Source organism: Mustelus asterias, unplaced genomic scaffold (genome assembly GCF_964213995.1).
Source record: "Mustelus asterias unplaced genomic scaffold, sMusAst1.hap1.1 HAP1_SCAFFOLD_1464, whole genome shotgun sequence".
In the NCBI taxonomy this organism is placed as follows: domain Eukaryota; kingdom Metazoa; phylum Chordata; class Chondrichthyes; order Carcharhiniformes; family Triakidae; genus Mustelus; species Mustelus asterias.
In genome coordinates, this window is record NW_027591409.1 from 21,383 (window position 1) to 44,838 (window position 23,456).

The following is a 23,456-nucleotide window of genomic DNA, read 5'->3' on the forward strand; positions in this document are numbered from 1 at the left end:
ACTAATGAATAAACTTCAACTTTTACTTTATCCTTCAGCGTGATCTGGACAGGTTGGGCGAGTAGCTTAGGGGTTTAAAAAAAAAGGACGGCATGGACAAGTTGGGCCGAAGGGTCTGTTTCCATGCTGTAAACCTCTATGACTCTGACTGGACAAGTCAATGACAGACGCAGTACAATTTGGATAAATGTGAGGTTATTCACTTTGGAAGCAAAAACAAGAAGGCAGATTACTACTACAGTGGAACCCCGATTTTATGTGCCCCGATTCGATTCCCAGCTTGGGTCCCTGTCTGTGTGGAGTCTGCACGTTCTCCCCGTGTCTGCGTGGGTTTCCTCCGGGTGCTCCGGTTTCCTCCCACATCCCGAAAGACGTGCTGGTTAGGGTGGATTGGCCGTGCTAAATTCTCCCTCAGTGTTACCCGAACAGGAGTGTGGCGACTAGGGGGATTTTCACAGTAACTTCACTGCAGTGTTAATGTAAGCCTTACTTGTGACACTAAATAAATAAATACCTGGATGGCTGTAAATTGGGAGAGGGGAGTGTGCAGCGGGACCTGGGTGTCCTTATCCATCAATCGCTGAAGGTAAGCATGCAGGTGCAGCAGGCAGTAAAGAAGGCAAATGGTATGTTGGCCTTCATTGCGAGAGGTTTCGAGTACAGGAGCAGGGATGTGTTGTTGCAATTATACAGGGCCTTGGTGAGGCCACACCTGGAGTATTGTGTGCAGTTTTGGTCTCCTGTTCTGAGGAAGGATGTTCTTGCTCTCGAGGGAGCGCAGCGAAGGTTTACCAGGCTGATTCCGGGGATGGCGGGACTGATGTACGAGGAGAGATTGACGAGGTTAGGATTGTTTTCACTGGAGTTCAGACGAATGAGGGGGGATCTCATGGAGACTTATAAAATTCTAACAGGACTGGACAGGGTAGATGCAGGGAGGATGTTCCCGATGGTGGGGGGAGTCCAGAACCAGGGGGTCAGTCTGAGGATTCAGGGTAGACCATTTAGGACGGAGATGAGGAGACATTTCTTCACCCAGAGAGTGGTGAGTCTGTGGAATTCATTCCCACAGGAAGTAGTTGATGCCAAAACATTGAATGTATTGAAGAGGCGGCTGGATATAGCACTTGGGGGCGAACGGGATCAAAGGTTATGGGGAGAAAGCAGGATTAGGCTATTGAGTTGGATGATCAGCCATGATCGTAATGAATGGCGGAGCAGGCTCGAAGGGCCGAATGGCCTCCTCCTGCTCCTATCTTCTATGTTTCATGGGATGTGGGGGACAGCACTTGTTACCCATTCCTAATTGCCCTTTGAACTGAGTGTCTTGCTCAGAGGGGGAGGGGCAGTTAAGAGTCGACCACATTGCTGTGTGTTGGGGGGTGGGGGGGGGGGGGCAGATGTCTGGAGATACAAGTAAGCCAGACCGGGGTAAGGATGGCAGATTTCTCTCACTGCGACAGTCCAGAACAAGAGGTCATAGAAATAGGGCATGGATTTTCTGGCCGTGCTTGCCCCAGGACTGGAAAATCCCGCCCGAGGTCAACAGACCTTTACATGGTTCGCTAACCCTCCCCACTCCGCCAGGATTCCCGTGCCAGGAGGAGCGGGAAAATCCACCCATATCGTGAGAGGAGACGTGATTTGATTTATTATTGTCACATGTATTGGGATACAGTGAAAAGTATTGTTTCTTGCGCGCTATACAGACAAAGCATACCGTTCATAGAGAAGGAAATGAGAGGGTGCAGAATGTAGTGTTACAGTCATAGCTAGGGTGCAGAGAAAGATCAACTTAATGCGAGGTAGGTCCATTCAAAAGTCTGACAGCAGCAGGGAAGAAGCTGTTCTTGAGTCGGTCGGTACGTGACCTCAGACTTTTGTATCTTTTTCCCGACGGAAGAAGGTGGAAGAGAGAATGTCCGGGGTGCGTGGGGGGTCCTTGATAATGCTGGCTACTTTTCCCGAGGCTGCGGGAAGTGTAGACAGAGTCAATGGATGGGAGGCTGGTTTGCGAGATGGACTGGGCTACATTCACGACCCTTTTGTAGTTCCTTGCGGTCTTGGGCAGAGCAGGAGCCCAGACCAAGCTGTGATACAACCAGAAAGAATGCTTTCTATGGTGCATCTGTAAAAGTTGGTGAGAGTCGTAGCTGACATGCCAAATTTCCTTAGTCTTCTGGGAAAGTAGAGGCGTTGGTGGGGCTTTCGTAACTATAGTGTCGGCATGGGGGGGACCAGGACAGGTTGTTGGTGACCTGGACACCTAAAAACGTGATGGGAGGCCATTCGGCCCATCGTGTCGTTACCGGCTCTCCGAACGGGCATTGCGATTCAGTTCCACTCCCTCCCTCCCTATGGAACCCCCTGACAGGGGGAGTGTGGGAGAGGAGAGGGGGAGGAAGGGGCAGAGCCCAGGCCACTGGAGACTACACTCCCCAGGAGGCATCGCGGTCCCGCACATGCGTGTTGCGTGACAGGCGACGTGGCCCGTCCAAGCTCGAGCCCCGCCCCCTCACAGCCTATTGGTCGAGGGGAGAGTGCCCCTCCGCCCTGGATTGGCCTGTGGGATGAGGCTGCCCATTGGTGGACAAACCCTGTCAATCATAATCCAAGAACCCACCCACTGGCTCCGATTGGTCACAGCCTCAAATGGGCCGACGATCCATTGCCTGAGGAGCCTGTCGATCATACCTAGAACCCGCCCCCGGTCTCCAATTGGTCAGTGGCTTAGCGAGGACCGTCCACTATTGGCAGAGAAGCCTGTCAATCATACCTAGAACCCGCGGCCGATCTCCAATTGGTCACTCGCTAAGGAAGACAGTCGGCTATTGGCTGAAGAGCCTGTCGATCATATCTAGAGCCCTCCCCCACACCAATTGGTCACTGGCTTAGCGAGGACCGTCGACTATTGGCGGAAGAGCATGGCAATCATATCGAGAACACGCCCCCGGTCTCCAATTAGTCACCAGCTTAGGGAGGACCGTCAACTATTGGCTGAAGAGCCTGTCAATCATACCTAGAACCCGCCCCCGGTCACCAATTGGTCACTGGCTTAGCGGGCACCGTCGACTATTGGCTCAAGAGCCTACCAATCATATCTTGAACCCGCCCCCACACTTGAATTGGACATTGCCTTAGCGAGCACCGTGCTCCTATTGGCCGAGCCGGCCGTCAATCATCTACGAACCGCCTCCCCCTTGAACAGGACGATGATTGGCCAGCCGTCTCGGGAACGTATCCATCCCATTGGCCAAGCAACCAGTCCATCACTGCTAGAGCCCGCCCCTGCATTGCAATTGGACACCTCCCTTGGAAAGGTGCGCACTCCCATTGGCGGGGCCGCCTGTCAATCAGGCCTCCCGTCGACGCCTCCGGGGCGGAGGGGAAGATGGCGGTGGGACTTTCAAATCAGAGCGGGCGTCGAGTGAGGAGGAGGTGGTGAAGGGAAAGGGAGGATGAGCGTGGCCGTTTTCTTCGGCTGTACCTTCATCGCCTTCGGGCCGGCGTTCGCGCTGCTGCTGCTGACCGTGGCCGCCGACCCGCTGCGGGTGATCATCCTGGTCGCCGGGTGAGTCTTCCTCTCCTTTGGTTTGCCTGGCCCCTCTTCCCTTCCCAAGATGGCGGGCTTTCTTCCCCCCCTTCTTCTCCTACGCTCTCAGCCTAATCCCTTCTCAAAATGGCGGCCAGCCTTCCTTCCCATCGTCCCCTGCTCAGAAAAGGCTGTTGTCAATCATTAAAGTCACCCGCGGCGGGATTTAAAGGCAAGGGCACCCGCTATGGGGGCGAGGCCAAGAATTTGCCAGACAGAAAATAAAAACTATTCTCCCCTCTCAACCACTCTTAAAACAACACCCAACTCCCATGGAGTGGGTGGGTGGCGGTGGTGGAATAGCAAAAGAAAAGGGGTTCCAGCCACCCCATCCTGGCTCCAACCCTCCTCCCCCTTACCTTCATCAGTGGGCAATTCGACTGGGTGGGGCATCGCCCAGGCTCGGCCGAGCTGTTCCGTTGTGGCTCGAACCGCTTTGTGGTTCGTGTTACCCCCCCCCCCCACCCCCCCGAGCTCATGGCCCCGGGGGTGTGGGGAGGAAGACGGTTGCCGGTGCAGACTAGATGGGCTGAATGGCCTCCTCCTGCATTGTAGGGATCCTATTGTTTGATGGTTTATGTCACGCTCGTCCCGGTTCAGAAGCCCCACTGTCCATTCTCTTCCCAGCTCCACCTGAGCCTTCTCCCATTGAGGTTTAAGTTTATTTATTAGTGTCACCAGTCGGCTTACATTAGCACCACAATGCAGTTACTGTGAAAATCCCCCTAGTCGCCACACCCCGGCGCCTGTTCGGGTACAAAGTACCTGAAGAGTATTGAGAGGCAGAGGGATCTGGGTGTACAGGTACACAGGTCACTGAAAGTGGCAACGCAGGTGGAGAAGGTAGTCAAGAAGGCATACGGCATGCTTGCCTTCATCGGCCGGGGCATTGAGTTTAAAAATTGGCAAGTCATGTTGCAGCTTTATAGAACCTTAGTGAGGCCGCACTTGGAATATAGTGTTCAATTCTGGTCGCCACACTACCAGAAGGATGTGGAGGCTTTGGAGAGGGTACAGAAAAGATTTACCAGGATGTTGCCTGGTATGGAGGGCATTAGCTATGAGAAGAGGCTGGAGAAACTTGGTTTGTTCTCACTGGAATGACAGAGGTTGAGGGGAGACCTGATAGAAGTCTACAAGATTATGAGGGGCATGGACAGAGTGGATAGTCAGAAGCTTTTTCCCAGGGTGGAAGAGTCAATTACTGGGGGGCACAGGTTTAAGGTGCGAGGGGCAAGGTTTAAAGGAGATGTACGAGGCAGATTTTTTACACAGAGGGTGGTGGGCGCCTGGAACTCGCTGCCGGGGGAGGGAGTGGAAGCAGATACGATAGTGAGTTTTAAGGGACATCTTGACAAATACATGAATAGGGTGGGAATGGAGGGATATGGTCCCCGGAAGGGTAGGGGGTTTTAGTTCAGTCGGGCAGCATGGTCGGTGCAGGCTTGGAGGGCCGAAGGGCCTGTTCCTGTGCTGTAATTTTCTTTGGACAATAAGGATTTAGCACGGCCAATGCACCCAAACCAGCACGTCTTTCCAACTGTGGGAGGAAACCGGAGCACCCGGAGGAAACCCACGCAAACACGGGGAGAACGTGCAGACTCCGCACAGACAGTGACCCGAGGCAGAAATTGAACCCAGGTCCCTGGCGCTGTGAGGCAGCAGTGCTAACCCACTGTGCCAGCGAAAAGGGAGGCATGGCAATGACAGTAACACTACATTCTGCACCCTCTCCTTTCCTTCTCCCCTCGGTACTCTATGAATGGTATGCTTTGTCTGTATAGTGCGCAAGAAACAATACTTTTCACTGTATCCCAATACATGTGACAATAATAAATCAAATCAAGTCAGAATTAAAGTATCTGGTTAGGAAACAAAAGTGATTGAAAAGTTTCACATGACTAGTGTTTGGGATCTGGGTTGCCTATTCCGTGGCACGGTGGGTTAGCTCTGCTGCCTCACAGCGCCAGGGACCTGGGTTCGATTCCCGGCTTGGGTCACTGTCTGTGCGGAGTCTGCACGTTCTCCCCGTGTCTGCGTGGGTTTCCTCCGGGTGCTCCGGTTTCCTCCCACAGTCTGAAAGATGTGCTGGTTAGGGTGGATTGGTCGTACAAACCTCTCCCTCAGTGTACCCGAACAGGCGCCGGAGTGTGGCAACGAGGGGGACTTTCACAGTAACTTCATTGCATGGAAGCCTTACTTGTGACGCTAATACATAAACTTTAAAACTTTAACTATGACTGTAACACTACATTCCACTGTGCCACCCCCTGGGGTGTAGAGAAAGATCAGTGAAAGATACTGTTTCTTGCGCACTATCCAGACAAAGCATACCGTTCATAGAGTACATAGATTTGATTTATTATTGTCACGTGTATTGGGATACAGCCCTAAGTTAATTTGAGTTTGTTTACTTGGTTGGTGTTGAAAGACATGAAGTATTGTTTCTTGCGCACTATACAGACAAAGCATACCATTCATAGAGAAGGAAAGGAGAAGGTGCAGAATGTAGTGTTACAGTCACAGCTAGGGTGTAGAGAAAGATCAACTTAATGCGAGGTAGGTCCATTCAAAAGTCTGACAGCAGCAGGGAAGAAGCTGTTCTTGAGTCGGTCGGTACGTGACCTCAGACTTTTGCATCTTTTTCCCGAGGGAAGAAGGTGGAAGAATGTCCGGAGTGCGTGGGGTCCTTGATTATGCTGCCTGCTTTTCCCTGAGGCAGCGGGAAGTGTAGACAGAGTCAACGGATGGGAGGCTGGTTTGCTTTGAGGTTCCAGCAGTGCTGAGTGAAGCGGGGGTTCTGCCCCTTGATCCGAATGTGGAAGTGATTCTGTGGCTCCGTCACTCACTCTGGGCTGCGGCTTTGTGTGTGGTTACGTTCCGGATTGCGCACTCCCTTTGACCTCCGCTGCGGAAGGGTTTGCGGCTTCCAGTTTGGCCCCCCCACTGTTGTGTCAGCTGGAGAAATAGCGTCCCGCTCTTTACTTGCTGTTGCCTTATTGTTTTTTTTCTAGAAAGTGCCAGAAGTAGGTTTTAAAATCTCAATCACAAGACTCCCCCAACCACCCCCTACCCCACAAAGAGGTGACATTAAGTTCATAAGATCCAGGAGCAGAATGAGGCCACTCGGCCCATCGAGTCCGCTCCGCCATTCGACCGTGGCTGATATTCTCCTCGTCCCCATTTTCCTGCCTTCTCCCCGTAACCCTTCACCCCCATTCCCAATTAAAAACCTGTCCAACTCCCTCCTTAAATGTACTCACTGTCCCAGCATCCTCCGCACTTTGGGGGGCAGCGAATTCCACAGATTCACAACGCTTTGGGGGAAGTAGTTTCTCCCCCAACTCTGTTTTAAATTTGCTGCCCCTTATCCGGAGACCTCTCGTCCCAGAATGTCCCACAAGAGGAAGCATCCGCTCCCCGTCTACTTTATCCAAACCTTTTATCATCTTGTAAACCTCAGTTTGACCTCCCCTCATTCTTCTAAATCCCAGAGAGTGTCGGCCTGAACTGTTCAATCTCTCTTCCCACGACAAACCCCTCATCTCTGGAATCAATCCAGTGAACCTCCTCTGAACTGCCTCCAATCCCACTACATCAGACATAGGAGCAGAATTAGGCCACTCGGCCCATCGAGTCTGCTCTGCCATTCAATCATGGCTGATATTTTTCTCATCCCCATTCTCCTGCCTTTTCCCCGTAACCCCTGATCCCCTTATTAATCAAGAACCGATCTACCTCTTTGTCTATCTATCAGCCCCTACACCCCCCTCCCTATCTCTGTAACCTCCTCCAGCTCCTACACCCCCCTCCCTATCTCTGTAACCTCCTCCAGCTCCTACACCCCCCTCCCTATCTCTGTAACCTCCTCCAGCCCCTACACCCCCTCCCTATCTCTGTAACCTCCTCCAGCCCCTACACCCCCTCCCTATCTCTGCAACCTCCTCCAGCCCCTACACCCCCTCCCTATCTCTGTAATCTCCTACACCCCATCCCCATCTCTGTAACCCCCTCTCCAACCCCAACACCACCTCCCTATCTCTGTATCCTCCTCCAGCCCATACACCACTTCCCGATCTCTGTAACCTCCTCCAGCCCCGAGACCCCCTCCCTATCTCTGTAACCTCCTCCAGCCTCTACACCCCCTCCCTAACTCTAACCTCCTCCAGCCCCGACACCCCCTCCCTATCTCTGTAACCTCCTCCAGCCCCTACACCCCCTCCCTATCTCTGCAACCTCCTCCAGCCCCTACACCCCCTCCCTCCCTATCTCTGTAACCTCCTCCAGCCCCTACACCCCCTCCCTATCTCTGTAACCACCTCCAGCCCCTACACCCCCTCCCTCACTTTCTGTAACCTCCTCCAGCCCCTACACCCCCTCCCTCCCTATCTGTAACCTCCTCCAGCCCCTACACCCCCTCCCTATCTCTGTAACCACCTCCAGCCCCTACACCCCCTCCCTCACTTTCTGTAACCTCCTCCAGCCTCTACACCCCCCTCCCTATCTCTGTAACCTCCTCCAGCCCCTACACCCCCTCCCTATCTCTGTAACCTCCTCCAGCCCCTACCCCCCTCCCTATCCCTGAGACCTCTCCAGCCCCGACACCCCCTGCCTATCTCTGCATCCTCCTCCAGCCCCTACATCCCCTTCCTATCTCTGTAACCTCCTCCAGCCCGTCCACCCCCTCCCAATCGCTGTAACCTCCTCCACCCCCTCCCCATCTCTGTAACCTCCTCCAGCCCCTACACCCCCTTACTAAGCCTGTAACCTCCTCCAGCCCCTACACCCCCTCCCTATCTCTGTAACCTCCTCCAGCCCCTACACCCCCTCCCTATCCCTGTAACCACCTCCAGCCCCTACACCCCCTCCCTATCCCTGTAACCTCCTCCAGCCCCTACACCACCTCCCTATCCCTGTAACCTTCTCCAGCCCCTATAACCCCCTCCCTATCACAGTAACCTCCTCCAGCCCCGACACCCCCTCCCTATCTCTGTAACCCCCTCCACCCCCTCCCCATCTCTGTAACCACCTCCAGCCCCTACCCCCCTCCCTATCCCTGAGACCTCTCCAGCCCCTACACCCCCTGCCTATCTCTGTATCCTCCTCCAGCCCCTACACCCCCTTCCTATCTCTGTAACCTCCTCCAGCCCCTCCACCCCCTCCCCATCTCTGTAACCACCTCCAGCCCCTACACCCCCTCCCTATCTCTGTCACCTCCTCCAGCCCATACACCGCCTCCCTATCTCTGTAACCTCCTCCAGCCACTACACCCCCTCCCTATCCCTGTAACCTCCTCCAGCCCCTACACCCCCTCCCTATCCCTGTAACCTTCTCCAGCCCCTACAACCCCCTCCCTATCACAGTAACCTCCTCCAGCCCCGACACCCCCTCCCTATCTCTGTAACCTCCTCCAGCCCCTCCACCCCCTCCCCATCTCTGTAACCACCTCCAGCCCCTACACCCCCCTCCCTATCTCTGTAACCTCCTCCAGCCCCTACACACCCTCCCTATCTCTGTAACATCCTCCAGCCCCTACACCCCCCTCCCTATCTCTGTAACCTCCAGTCCGGGGCCGATATTTATCCCACGACTGTCGACGCTTCTGTTTATTCTTTAAAAAGAAAGCAGATGGCCTGGGATCGATGTCACCATTGTTGGGATCTTGCTTTGCGCAAAATGGCCACCGTATGTCCCACGTCACGCAACCGTGACTGCATTTAAAAAGGGGGAAAAAAATGTACTTCCTCAGTGGTAAAGCACCGCTGTGGGGGGGCGTGAAATGCGCTATGGAAATGCAAGTGTGGCTGACAATTCTTAGAGAAATACGGGCGCGCTATTCAACTGCTGGGGCCGTCATGTTCCAACCACCATCCCTCTGCCGCTCAGTGTGGCTTCCCTGGAAAATGGTTACCCGCACCGTAGGCCGCACAGTGGGTTATCACTGCTACCTCACAGCGCCTGGGACACTGGTTCGATTCCCAGCTCGGGTCACTGTCTGTGTGGAGTCTTCACGTTCTCCCTGTGTCTGCGTGGGTTTCCTCCGGGTGCTCCGGTTTCCTCCCACAGTCCAAACGACATGCTGATTAGGTGGATTGGCCATGCTAAATTGCCCCTTAGTGTCCAAAGATGTGCAGGTTAGGTGGATAGGCCATGCTAAATTGCCCCTTATTGTCCAAAGATGTGTAGGTTAGGTGGATTGGCCATGCTAAATTGCCCCTTATTGTCCAAAGATGTGTAGGTTAGGTGGATTGGCCGTGCTAAATTGCCCCTTATTGTCCAAAGATGTGCAGGTTAGGTGGATAGGCCATGCTAAATTGCCCCTTATTGTCCAAAGATGTGTAGGTTAGGTGGATAGGCCATGCTAAATTGCCCCTTATTGTCCAAAGATGTGCAGGTTAGGTGGATTGGCCATGCTAAATTGCCCCTTATTGTCCAAAGATGTGTAGGTTAGGTGGATTGGCCATGCTAAATTGACTCTTAGTGTCAGGGGGACTAGCTATTGTACATGTGTGGGGTTACGGGGGTAGGGCCTGGGTGGGATTGTGGTCGGTGCAGACTCGAAGGGCAGAATGGCCTCTTTCTGCACTGCAGGGATTCCATGATTCTTACTTCTCTCTCTTTCTCTCTCTCTCCGCAGCTCCTTCTTCTGGCTGGTGTCAATCCTCCTCTCCTCCCTGCTCTGGTTTGTGGCGGTCCAGCTCAGCGACAAGGAGGACACCAGGGTTCAGCAAGGGCTGCTGATGATGGGGGCCGGGGTCTCCGTCCTGCTGCAGGAGGTCTTCCGCTTCGCCTACTACAAGCTGCTCAAGTAAGCAAGCGTCTCGGTGCAGGGGGGGGGGGGGGGGGGGGGGGGAAGGGAAGGGGCAGAGAGGGAGAAAGCCAATCGCAAGTCCCACTTCACCCGTCGCCAGCTGCTCGGGGCCTCGATCGCGCTCAGTCTTGTTACAACACCGAGGTTAATCCCCTTTATCTTGTGTCGTAAGACATAGGAGCAGAATTAGGCCACTCGGCCCATCGAATCTGCCCCGCCATTCAATCATGGCTGATATTTTCCTCATCCCCATTCTCCTGCCTTTTGATTTGATTTATTATTGTCACATGTATTGGGATACAGTGAAAAGTATTGTTTCTTGCACGCTATACAGACAAAGCATACTGTTCATAGAGAAGGAAAGGAGAGGGTGCAGAATGCAGTGTCACAGTCATAGCTAGGGTGTAGAGAAAGATCAACTTAATGCGAGGTGGGTCCATTCAAAAGTCTGACAGCAGCAGGGAAGAAGCTGTTCTTGAGTCGGTCGGTACGTGACCTCAGACTTTTGTATCTTTTCCCCGACGGAAGAAGGTGGAAGAGAGAATGTCCGGGGTGCGTGGGGGTCCTTGATTATGCCGGCTGCTTTTCCCCGAGGCAGCGGGAAGTGTAGACAGAGTCAATGGATGGGAGGCTGGTTTGCCCATAACCACTGATCCCCTTATTAATCAAGAACCGATCTATCTCTCTGTCTTAAAGACACTCAATGACCCGGCCTCCACAGCCTTCTGCAGCAAAGAGTTCCACAGATTCACCACTCTCTGACTGAAGAAATTCCTCCTCATCTCTGTTTTAAAGGATCGTCCTTTTAGCCTGAGGTTGTGCCCTCTGGTTCTAGTTTTTCCTGCTAGTGGAAACATCCTCTCCACGTCCACTCTATCCAGGCCTCGCAGTATCCTGTAAGTTTCAATAAGATCCCCCCTTCATCCTTCTAAACTCCCAACGAGTACAGACCCAGAGTCCTCAACCGTTCCTCATACGACAAGCTCTTCATTCCAGGGATCATTCTTGTGAACCTCCTCTGGACCCTTTCCAAGGCCCGGCACATCCTTCCTTAGATACGGGGTCCAAAACTGCTCACAATACTCCAAATGGGGTCTGACCAGAGCCTTATACAGCCTCACAAGTCCATCCCTGCTCCTGTATTCCAGCCCTCTCGACATGAATGCTAACATCGCATTTGCCTTCCTAACTGCTGACTGAACCTGCACATTAACCTTAAGGCTCCTTCGACAGCACCTTACAAACTCGCCACCTCTACCATCTAGAAGGACAAGGGGGGGTGGCAGCAGACACCACTGTTTGGTTTCAATGTTCAGAACATTGAATACAGGAGTTGGGACGTCTTGTTGAAGTTGTACAAGACATTGGTAAGGCCACACTTGGAATACTGTGTACAGTTCTGGTCACCCTATTATAGAAAGGATATTATTAAACTTGAAAGAGTGCAGAAAAGATTTACCAGAATGCTACCGGGACCGGGGTGGCACAGTGGTTAGCACTGCTGCCTCACAGCACCAGGGACCCGGGTTCGATTCCTGGCTTGGGTCACTGTCTGTACGGAGCCTGCACATTCTCCCCGTGTCTGCGTGGGTTTCCTCCGGGTGCTCCGGTTTCCTCCCACAATCTGAAAGCCGTGCTGGTTAGGGTGCATTGACCCGAACAGGTGCCGGAGTGTGGCGACTAGGGGAACTTCACAGTAACTTCATTGCAGTGTTAATGTAAGCCTTACTTGTGACTAATAAATAAACTTTAACTTTACTTTGATGGATTGAGTCATAAGGAGAGGCTGGCTAGACTAGGACTTTTTTCTCTGGAGCATAGGAGGCTGAGAGGTGATCTTATAGAGGTCTATAAAATAATGAGGGGCACAGATCAGCTAGATCGTCAATATCTTTTCCCAAAGGTAGGGGAGTCTAAAACTAGAGGGCATAGGGTTAAGGTGAGAGGGGAGAGATACAAAAGGGTCCAGAGGGGCAATTTTTTCACACAGAGGGTGGTGAGTGTCTGGAACAAGCTGCCAGAGGTAGTAGTAGAGGCGGGTACTATTTTGTCTTTTAAAAAGCATTTAGACAGTTACATGGGTAAGGTGGGTATAGAGGGATATGGGCCAAACGTGGGCAATTGGGATTAGCTTACTGGTTAAAAACTGGATGGCCTGGACAAGTTGGGCTGAAAGGCCTGTTTCCATGCTGTAAACCTCTAGGACTCTAAGTAACATTGGAATTAAAGGAAGTTTTCGACTGAGATGCTGTTCAAATAAAGACAAGGATCATTCAGTACCAAAACAGTAATAACAGAATCTTAGTCACTGTCAAACAACTGTATACAATCAGGTCTAATAGCATTCGGAGGGAGGGAGGGGAGCTGGGGCTGGGGGTTGGGGGGGAGGGGGGTGGAGGGGAGGAGTTGGAGGGAGGAAAGGGGGTCGATCTGTGCATAGAAAGCTCCCACAAGCCATCTCGCAGCAGCCCCAAGATGACTTTTTCTTTTGTTCTGGGTGATCGGGGGAGGCCATTCGGCCCATCCTGCACATTCCTGCCCTGCTGAAAGAGCTGCCCCAGTTTTGGCTTGCGCGAGGGTTATACATCGGCCCCGGTCTCTGGGGCGTACCCACTGCCCCAAAATTCTTTGAGATAGGGGGTGGGGGGATTCTTCCCTCCCCTGCCCCGCCCTTCCCTCCCAACAGTGCCACCCAGCAGAAAACCAGAAGGATCTGCTCTATTGTGCTCCCTGTGTGCGATAGAATTTAGCGGCTTGGAAGTGGGGGCATTGGTCGTGTTTCAGTTCCCACGTCCAGCAGGACAAGCACTCTGTAATGTTCTATCTCTCGTGTGTGTGTGTGTAGGAAAGCTGACCAGGGCCTTGCAGCCATAAGTGAAGATGGGAAGTCGCCCATATCGATCGGACAGATGGCATACGGTAAAGAACAAAACCCTCCGCGACCCATTGCGTAGAAACTACAGCGAGGAAGCGAGCTGTTGTGTCGAATCCCAGTGCTCTGTTTCGTTGTGAATTAAATTGCCGCGGCGCTCGTTATCTCCGTATAGGCTTCCCGTCCTGCAAATTCTCAGCCTTGATTTCCAATCCCCTCCTTGGCGCCTTTCCCACTTCTGTGACCTCTGAGAAACGAGGATATCGAAGGATATTTATCGATATAAAACGCTATTCTAATGGGATACTGTTTACGTGAATACAATACTCATTCATTAACTATAAAAAAATAGATTTCTTCACTATCAAAAAATATATAACTGGGTTTTTGTGGCTTTCAGAATCTTCTGCCGCCATTTCGTCTGTTGAATCTCTGTCTTGTTTTGCTGTCTTCACTGTCTTCTGTTGGTAACTTTTGCGATTGAGATGAGACTTTCTTTTAAGACATAAATGCAGCTATGAGCGATTCATCTCTCCCTCTCGATCTCTCAGTAAGACTGAGGGAATAGTGAGCTGACTCAACCAGGAATTGAGGAGAAACATCTTTATCCAGGGAGTGGGGGAGAATGTGGGACTCGCTCCCCACAGGGGGAGTGGGGAGGGAGAATGTGGGACTCGCTCCCACGGGGGGAGTGGGGGAGAATGTGGGACTCGCTCCCACGGGGGGAGTGGGGGAGAATGTGGGACTCGCTCCCCACAGGGGAGTGGGGGAGAATGTGGGACTCGCTCCCACGGGGGGAGTGGGGGAGAATGTGGGACTCACTCCCCACAGGGGGAGTGGGGGGGGGAGAATGTGGGACTCGTTCCCGTGGGGGAGAATGTGGGACTCGCTCCCCACAGGGGGAGTGGGGGGGGGTGGGAGAATGTGGGACTCGTTCCCACGGGGGAGTGGGGGAGAATGTGGGACTTGCTCCCACGGGGGGAGTGGGGGGAGAATGTGGGACTCGCTCCCCACGGGGGGAGTGGGGGAGAATGTGGGACTCGCTCCCCACAGGGGGAGTGGGGGAGAATGTGGGACTCGCTCCCCACGGGGGGAGTGGAGGGGGAATGTGGGACTCGCTCCCACGGGGGGGAGTGGGGGAGAATGTGGGACTCGCTCCCACGTGGGGGAGTGGGGGAGAATGTGGGACTCGCTCCCACGAGGGGGGAGTGGGGGAGAATGTGGGACTCGCTCCCACGGGGGGGAGTGGGGGAGAATGTGGGACTTGCTCCCACGGGGGAGTGGGGGAGAATGTGGGACACTCTCCCCCACTCCCCCTGTGGGAGTATGTGGGACTCGCTCCCACGGGGGGGAGTGGGGGAGAATGTGGGACTCGCTTCTACGGGAAGGGAGTGGGGGGATAATGTGGGACTCGCTCCCACGGGGGGGAGTGGGGGAGAATGTGGGACTTGCTCCCACGGGGGAGTGGGGGAGAATGTGGGACTCACTCCCACAGGGGGAGTGGGGGAGAATGTGGGACTCGCTGCCACGGGGGGAGTGGGGGGAGAATATGGGACTCGCTCCCACCAGTCCCAGATTCCCACCACCCTCTGGGTGAAAAAGCTACTCCTCAAATCCTCTCTAAATATCCTGCTGCTTAACCTTGAATCTCTACCCCCCTCCTCCGTTACTGACCCCTCTACTAATGCGGGGGGGGTGGAATTGCCTTCCCAACTGCCCTACGCCCTCTGTAGTAACCTCGTGCGCCCCGCAGTAACCCCGTGCGCCCCGATCAGTTCCCTCGCCCCTTCTCTACTCCGAAGGAAAACCGCTCCAGCCTTTAGAATGCAGTATCTGTGCACTTAAGGCAAAGCTTGACAAAGACAGGCGGGAATTGAGGGCTAAGATCGTGGATTGAATTGGGAAGGGGGCTTGAATATACTGGGGGGGCTGAATGGCCAGATTCTGCGGTGCCAATCCTGTGTAATCTGCCGCGATCCCTGTGCGGTGGGGGGGCCGTGTGTCCCGGGACAAGTGCCTGTCGAGTCCTCACTTCCCCCCCCTCTCCCTCCCTCTTTTTTGCAGTTTCCGGACTGGCCTTCGGAGTTATCAGCGGAGCGTTCTCCGTCATCAACGTCCTGTCGGACTCGCTGGGGCCGGGCGTGGTGGGGATTCACGGCGGCTCGCCCTATTTCTTCATTACCTCAGGTGGGTTGGCGAAACGGCGGGGGGCTGGGGGGGAGAGAGGATGGGGGGGGGTTTCCCTCTGCGCCCTCCGGCAGTGCAGCATCCCCTCAGCGCTGTGCTGCCGGCCTACATGGCGGGCTCACGTCTGCGGAGCCCTGGCCTTCCTCCCAGGGGCAAGGTGGCTCCCTCACTGAGTCACGCTGGACAGCTACGAATACCCGGAGCCCGCACTTAAAGGGCCAGTCACCCTTCTGACCATCGGCACTGTAAACACAACCCCCTTCGAGTGAATCATTGAATCCCTGCAGTGCAGAATGAGGCCGTTCAGCCCATCGGGTCTGCACCCGCTCTCCAACAGAGCATCCCACCCAGATGCTATCCCCATAACCCAACACACTTCCCACGGCCAATCCCCCTAACCTACACATCTTTGGACACCAAGGGGAAATTTAGCATGGCCAATCCCCCTAACCTACACATCTTTGGACACCAAGGGGAAATTTAGCATGGCCAATCCCCCTAACCTACACATCTTTGGACACCAAGGGGCAATTTAGCATGGCCAATCCACCAAACCTACGCATCTTTGAATACCAAGGGGCAATTTAGCATGGCCAATCCACCTAACCTACACATCTTTGGACATTAATGGGGCAATTTAGCATGGCCAATCCACCCTAACCTACACATCTTTGGACATTAATGGGCAATTCAACACGGCCAATCCACCTAACCTACACATCTTTGGACATTAATGGGCAATTTAGCATGGCCAATCCACCAAACCTACGCATCTTTGGACACCAAGGGGCAATTTAGCATGGCCAATCCACCTAACCTACACATCTTTGGACACCAAGGGGCAATTTAGCATGGCCAATCCACCAAACCTACGCATCTTTGGACACCAAGGGGCAATTTAGCATGGCCAATCCACCCTAACCTACACATCTTTGGACATTAATGGGCAATTTAGCATGGCCATTCCACCAAACCTGCACATCTTTGGACACTAAGGGGCAATTTAGCACGGCCAATCCACCCAACCTACACATCTTTGGACATTAATGGGCAATTTAGCATGGCCAATCCGCCTAACCTACATGTCATTCGGACTGTGGGAAGAAACCGGAGCACGCGGAGGAAACCCACGCAGACACGGGGAGAACGTGCAGACTCCGCACAGACAGTGACCCAAGCCGGGAATCGAACCCGGGTCCCTGGCGCTGTGCGGCAGCAGTGCTAACCCACCGTGCCGTCCCTCTCTTTGGTGCGCAGTGTAATTGAGGTGATTGCTATCTCTCCGCAGCCTTTCTGACCATGGCACTCGTCCTGTTGCACACGTCCTGGGGGGTCGTCTTCTTCGATGCCTGCGAGAAGCGGAAGTGGCTGGCGTTGGCCACCGTCGTTCTGAGTCACGCGCTGACGTCAGGCCTGGTGAGTCTACTGCCCCACCCATCTCTTCCCCCCCCCCCCCCCCCCTCCTCCTCCATAACCGTGACCTCCTGAGACCCCGACCCTCGCCCACCCGTGAGTGTAAACAGTGAGGGTTCCGTGGAGCAGCCAGGCCGGAATCCTGAGAACGGAACGTGATGCACTCTGTGGTCAAATAGCCCAGACTTGGTACATGGCGAGTGTCCTTTCGCCAAGGCGTTGGCTGGCGCCCCAGCCACCATGGTAAGGCCACCCCAGCGGGAGGAACTGCGGGAGAAGGGGGGGCTGATCGGCTGGCTGGGCGTGAGATGGATTGGCCATGCTAAATTACCCCTTAGTGTCCAAAGATGTGCAGGTTAGGTGGATTGGCCATGCTAAATTACCCCTTAGTGTCCAAAGATGTGCAGGTTAGGTGGATTGGCCATGCTAAATTGTCCCTTAGTGTCCAAAGATGAGCAGGTTAGGTGGATTGGCCATGCTAAATTGTCCCTTAGTGTCCAAAGATGTGCAGGTTAGGTGGATTGGCCATGCTAAATTGCCCCTTAATGTCCAAAGATGTGCGGGTTAGATGGATTGGCCATGCTAAATTGCCTCTTAGTGTCCAAAGATGTGCAGGTTAGATGGATTGGCCGTGCTAAATTGCCTCTTAGTGTCCAAAGATGTGCAGGTTAGATGGATTGGCCATGCTAAATTGCCTCTTGGTGTCCAAAGGTGTGTGTGTTCGATGGATTGGCCGTGCTAAATTGCCCCTTAGTGTCCAGTCAGCCACAGAGTTGACGGGAGAGATTCTCCGGCTTCCCATCCATACGTTTCCCGCCAGCAGGAGGTGGCGTGTCATTTGCGAACAGCGGGATACTCCAGTCCCGCCGCTGTTGGTGGAATTCCCCCTCGTGCCACCCCCGGGGGTGCACTGGCGGCGGGAATGGAAAATCCAGCCGGCTTGAATTGCCGGAGAATTCCGGCCACCGTATTTCCACCTCTTGGCCTATGGACAGCGACATGTTTCCCCCACCTTGGTGACTCCGTCTGCCTCAGAGGACGGTTAGGCTCCCAGAGGCGGGGAGTTGGCATCGTGCCCTGGCGATCACTATTTGGAGGCCATATGAAGGGTACACATAGCAAGTAACGTTCACGCCACACAAATGCCAGGCAATGACCATCACCAATCCCCCTAACCTACACATCTTTGGACATTAATGGGCAATTTAGCATGGCCAATCCGCCTAACCTGCACATCTTTGGACCACCACCCCTTGACGTTCAATGGTGTAACCATCACTGAATCCCCCCCCACGATCAACATCCTGGGGGGTCACCATTGACCATCGCTGAATCCCACCCACTGTCAGTGTTGGCTGTGGGATCTTGCTGTGCGTAAATTGTGGCGATGCTTTCGAGAGTTCTCTGTTGCCGGTGAAGTGATTTTTTTTTGGGGGGGAGGCGGGCGGGGAATCCTGGGGTTCGAGGGCAGGGTAGGAATGCGAGTCTCCCTCTCTGCCGCTCCTCCTTCCTCGAACGGAGCCGGGGATGGAAGGTGGCACCTCTTCTTCCCCCCCCCCCCACCACAGGTAAGGGTAGGCAAGGCCGGAGGCCTGGTGGGCAGGCTGTCCCGGGTGAGAAAGGTAGCCAGTCTTCGCCTGCTTCATCTGTCCCCCTGCGCCGCTGACCTATGTCTCATCTTTCTGCTCTCTCTCCCACCCCCCTCCCCCAACTCAGACATTCTTAAATCCCTGGTATGAGGGGAGCCTTCTTCCGATTTATGGCATCACGGTTGCCATGGCAGCCTGGGCCTTCGGGACAGCAGGAGGGTCGGTGAGGAATATCTGGCGTTGCGTCACGTGTAAGTACCCACACGGTTCGTGCCGGGGTCCTCCAGTCGTTTAGTCACTGGGATTTTTATCAATGATTTCCATTCTCGCTCTGGGTGTCTGTGTGTGTGTCTGTGTGTGTGTCTGTGTGTGTGTCTGTGTGTGTGTCTGTGTGTGTGTCTGTGTGTGTGTCTGTGTGTGTGTCTGTGTGTGTGTCTGTGTGTGTGTCTGTGTGTGTGTGTCTGTGTGTGTGTGTCTGTGTGTGTGTGTCTGTGTGTGTGTGTCTGTGTGTGTGTGTCTGTGTGTGTGTGTCTGTGTGTGTGTGTCTGTGTGTGTGTGTCTGTGTGTGTGTGTCTGTGTGTGTGTGTCTGTGTGTGTGTGTCTGTGTGTGTGTGTCTGTGTGTGTGTGTCTGTGTGTGTGTGTGTCTGTGTGTGTGTGTGTCTGTGTGTGTGTGTCTGTGTGTGTGTGTCTGTGTGTGTGTGTCTGTGTGTGTGTGTCTGTGTGTGTGTGTCTGTGTGTGTGTGTCTGTGTGTGTGTGTCTGTGTGTGTGTGTCTGTGTGTGTGTGTCTGTGTGTGTGTGTGTCTGTGTGTGTGTGTCTGTGTGTGTGTGTGTCTGTGTGTGTGTGTGTCTGTGTGTGTGTGTGTCTGTGTGTGTGTGTGTCTGTGTGTGTGTGTGTCTGTGTGTGTGTGTGTCTGTGTGTGTGTGTGTCTGTGTGTGTGTGTGTCTGTGTGTGTGTGTCTGTGTGTGTGTGTCTGTGTGTGTGTGTCTGTGTGTGTGTGTCTGTGTGTGTGTGTCTGTGTGTGTGTGTCTGTGTGTGTGTGTCTGTGTGTGTGTGTCTGTGTGTGTGTGTCTGTGTGTGTGTGTCTGTGTGTGTGTGTCTGTGTGTGTGTGTCTGTGTGTGTGTGTCTGTGTGTGTGTGTCTGTGTGTGTGTGTCTGTGTGTGTGTGTCTGTGTGTGTGTGTCTGTGTGTGTGTGTCTGTGTGTGTGTGTCTGTGTGTGTGTGTCTGTGTGTGTGTGTCTGTGTGTGTGTGTCTGTGTGTGTGTGTCTGTGTGTGTGTGTCTGTGTGTGTGTGTCTGTGTGTGTGTGTCTGTGTGTGTGTGTCTGTGTGTGTGTGTCTGTGTGTGTGTGTCTGTGTGTGTGTGTCTGTGTGTGTGTGTCTGTGTGTGTGTGTCTGTGTGTGTGTGTCTGTGTCTGTGTGTGTCTGTGTCTGTGTGTGTGTGTGTCTGTGTGTGTGTGTGTCTGTGTGTGTGTGTCTGTGTGTGTGTGTGTGCGCGTGTGTGTGTGCGCGTGCGTGTCGCTGACGGTTTACCTGCACTGGGCTCTCGGCCTCTCTCTGCCTCTCAGTTTAACCCCCTTTATTTGTGTTTCAGGTAAACAGGAGCTGGACCCACACGTCCTGGTGTATTCCGCACTGCGGCCACCAGCGGAAGATTGAGGACCACCCCTGCCTCTCCCCGCCCATCAGACAGCGATTACTTCCTGCGCGTCTCAAAAAGGTGGCGGTTCGGGATGAATGTCGAGTTACCTCGAGCAGCGAGCTGGTCCGCCCAGGGGAGGGGGGGAAGAGGGAGGGGATGGGGGGGGAAGAGATTGAACTGCCCCCGTCCCACCTCAGGAGTGAGGGAGGGAGATACCTATTACTGAACACAGAATGCAAGTTTTGATTTCGGATTTCGATCATGGTGCAATATTCCGATTCGCAGCCGGGTGTGTTAATTTTTAATTTTAAACGTCCTCCCATTATAATCGGGGGGGGGGGGGGTGCTATGACACTGGAGTGACTCTGGTTGCTTTGTGTCAGTCCCACGCTCCACTTGCATAGCTTCTGACCTCAACACTTATTCTTTGTAATAATTTATTTTGAAGGGAACTCTGTCACGTCGCACGTTGTTTCGCAAGGTGGGGTGGCAGTCCGGTCTCTGTTTGCATTTAGCCTATCTCCGGGGTGGGGGAGTGCGGAAGACCAAAAGGAAGGGGGATTCCTACCGCCTCCCCTCCAAATAAAGGGGGTGCAGTGGCGGGAGAGCTATGACTGTCAAGTCCTCCAAATGTCCCCCCTCCCTCCGCGGGGTCCCGTACTGGAGGAGAGTCGACGGTTTAGCTGCTTTGGGACCTTCAGGTGCCAATCCACCTAACCTGCACGGCGTAAAGCCCACCTTCCGCTCCTGCCCGTGCATTTCACCCCCCATCCCGCAATCGGGGAGCCAACCCCGAGGCCCCAAGTGCGTGCAGATTGTCGTATGGGCGGCACGGTGGGTTAGCTCTGCTGCCTCACAGCGCCAGGGACCCGGGTTCAATTCCCGGCCTCGGGTCACTGTGTGGAGTCTGCACGTTCTCCCCGTGTCTGTGTGGGTTTCCTCCGGGTGCTCCAGTTTCTTCCCACAGTCCAAAGATTTGTAGGTTAGATGGATTGGCCATGCTAAATTGTCCCTTAGTGTCCAAAGGTGTGCAGGTTGGGTGGATTGGCCATGCTAAATTGTCCCTTAGTGTCCAAAGATGTGCAGGTTAGGTGCTAAATTCTCCCTCCGTGTAACCCGAACAGGAGTGTGGCGACTGGGGTATTTTCACACTAACTGCATTGCAGTGTTAATGTAAGCCGACTTGCGACACTAATAAATAAACTTTATTAACACTGAAATGAAGTTACTGTGAGAATCCCCCAGTCGCCCACACTCCGGAGCCTGTTCGGGTTACACCTGAGGGAGAATTTAGCACGGCCGACGCACCCTAACCAGCATGTCTTTCAGACTGTGGGAGGAAACCGGAGCACCCGGAGGAAACCCACGCAGACACGGGGAGAACGTGCAGACTCCGCACAGACAGTGACCCGAGGCCGGGAATCGAATCCGGGTCCCTGACGCTGTGAGGCAGCAGTGTTAACCCACTGTGCCGCCTACGTGTCAGCCTACTTGTGACACTAATAAATATTCCGCAGTCCTGGCATGCTTCTGGAGCTCTCCGAGGGAGGATGCCAGTATCCGTGCACCCACCCTGCGTGGTGGCCGGCCTCTCCAATGAGGGTGTGCGCAGGAATTCGGGTGGGGGGGGTCCCTCCCCCTCCCCCTCCCCCTCCCCCTCCCCCTCCCCCTCCCCCTCCCCCTCCCCCTCCCCCTCCCCCTCCCCCTCCCCTCCCATCATCGGACTGCAGCTCAGACCGGGTCGCTGAACGGTCCACGTGAGCCGTGTCTCGAACTGTGGCGGATTCCTTCCCACAATCCTTTTTTTTTAAAAACACCGCCCTCCCTCGGGGACAGGTGTCACCCGTAGTTGTCGTGAGCCCCCACCCCCCACCTCCGATTCTGCCCCCCGCCCCCCCCCCACCAAATGCTGCAACACTCGCAGCAAACAGACCTGCTTTCTTTTTAGGAAGAACTTGGCCCAAATGTAAGACCGACCAATGCCCCGTCAGTCGGGTCAAAGCAATTTTGTGAGGCCTGTTTTACATATTTAAGAAAAAAATTAATTTGAAAGCACTACAGACGGACCCTAGAAAGGGGCCCTCAATGGGCCGTACTTCTGGCTTTGCCTTAACCCGCGGTTAAAAATGATAGCAGAGGCATCTGCGTTCTTGCCTGAATGATGTGGCTCTTGTAACAAGATGATTCTGTGGCAAGACAATGCGCGCACATTCTTAAAAATAGCATTACTGTTTGATTTTGAAATACAATATTTTAGTTACCTTTGGTGGAATTGTTATTTTTTTCCGTCAGTTTCGGTGGGGGGTGGCGGTGGGGGGCGGTCTTGTGTCACTGGAAGTGTGTATGACGACAGTGCCAGATTTCCAACTCCCCAACAACAATTTGCACCGCTACTGTAAACAAAACTCTTTTTTTTTTAAGTTGTCGAAGCTTTTCCGTTTTGCACTCATCAGGGCGAATGCCAGAATTTGATCTCTCTTAACACTGCTGCTTGAAAAGAAAATAGTTTTTTGTCGAACTTTTTCCTCATGCACTCATCAGGGCATACACGAGAATGGCAGATTTCAATTTCAAAAAAATTTATACCGCCTAACATGTTTTGTTGAAGTTTTTCCCCTTGCACTCATCAGGACAAATGCCAGATTTCAATCTCTCACAATTTGTACCACTGCTAAAAATAGGGCATTTTTTTGTGGAAGCTTTTCCGTTTTGCACACAGCGTGAATGCCAGAATTTAATCTCTAACAACAATTTATACTGCTCCTGGAAAAAAAAAACTTTTTTTGTCGAAGATTTCCCCTTGCACTCATCAGAGCAAATGCGAGATTGCCAAATTTGAGACTGACAACAATTCACACTGTTGCTGAAAAAAAATACATTTTTTTTGTGGAAGCTTTTCCGTTTTGCACTCATCAGAGCAAATGCGAGAATGCCAGAATTCAATCTCTCACAATTCAAAGTTGAAGTTTATTTATTAGTGTCACAAGTCGGCTAACATTAACACTGCAATGAAGTTACTGTGAAAATCCCCCAGTCACCACACTCCGGTGCCTATTCGGGTTACAGTGAGGGAGAATTTAGCACCGCCAATGTACCCTAACCAGCACGTCTTTCGGACTGTGGGAGGAAACCAGAGCACCCGGAGGAAACCCACGCAGACACGGGGAGAACGTGCAGACTCCGCACAGACAGTGACCCGAGCCGGGAATCGAACCCAGGTCCCTGGCGCTGTGAGGCAGCACAGCCAACCCACTGTGCTGCCCCACACTGCTGCTGAAAAAAGACTTTTTTTGTAGAAACTTTTCCTCTTGTACTCATCAGAGCAAATGCAAGAATGCCAGAATTCAATCTC

The 23,456-nt window shown here is 53.5% G+C and overlaps 1 protein-coding gene across 3 annotated transcripts; it reads left to right on the forward strand.

The window, feature by feature from the left end:
• The first annotated feature begins 3,362 nt into the window (after window positions 1–3,362).
• LOC144488324 (gamma-secretase subunit APH-1A-like) lies at window positions 3,363–21,757 on the forward strand. Of its 3 annotated transcripts, XR_013496558.1 has the most exons (8): window positions 3,363–3,571; window positions 10,230–10,400; window positions 13,249–13,322; window positions 15,340–15,462; window positions 16,751–16,878; window positions 18,592–18,715; window positions 20,057–21,130; window positions 21,183–21,753. XR_013496558.1 is itself a non-coding variant. In XM_078206371.1 (7 exons), exons 1-7 carry the CDS (start codon window positions 3,459–3,461, stop codon window positions 20,119–20,121), a joined length of 798 nt encoding a protein of 265 aa, XP_078062497.1. In that variant the 5' UTR covers window positions 3,363–3,458; the 3' UTR covers window positions 20,122–21,753. The 3 variants fall into 3 exon arrangements, 2 of the variants coding, with proteins under 2 accessions (XP_078062497.1, XP_078062498.1); XM_078206371.1 differs by having other exon boundaries at window positions 20,057–21,753; XM_078206372.1 differs by lacking the exon at window positions 15,340–15,462 and having other exon boundaries at window positions 20,057–21,757.
• The last annotated feature ends 1,699 nt before the right edge of the window (window positions 21,758–23,456 follow it).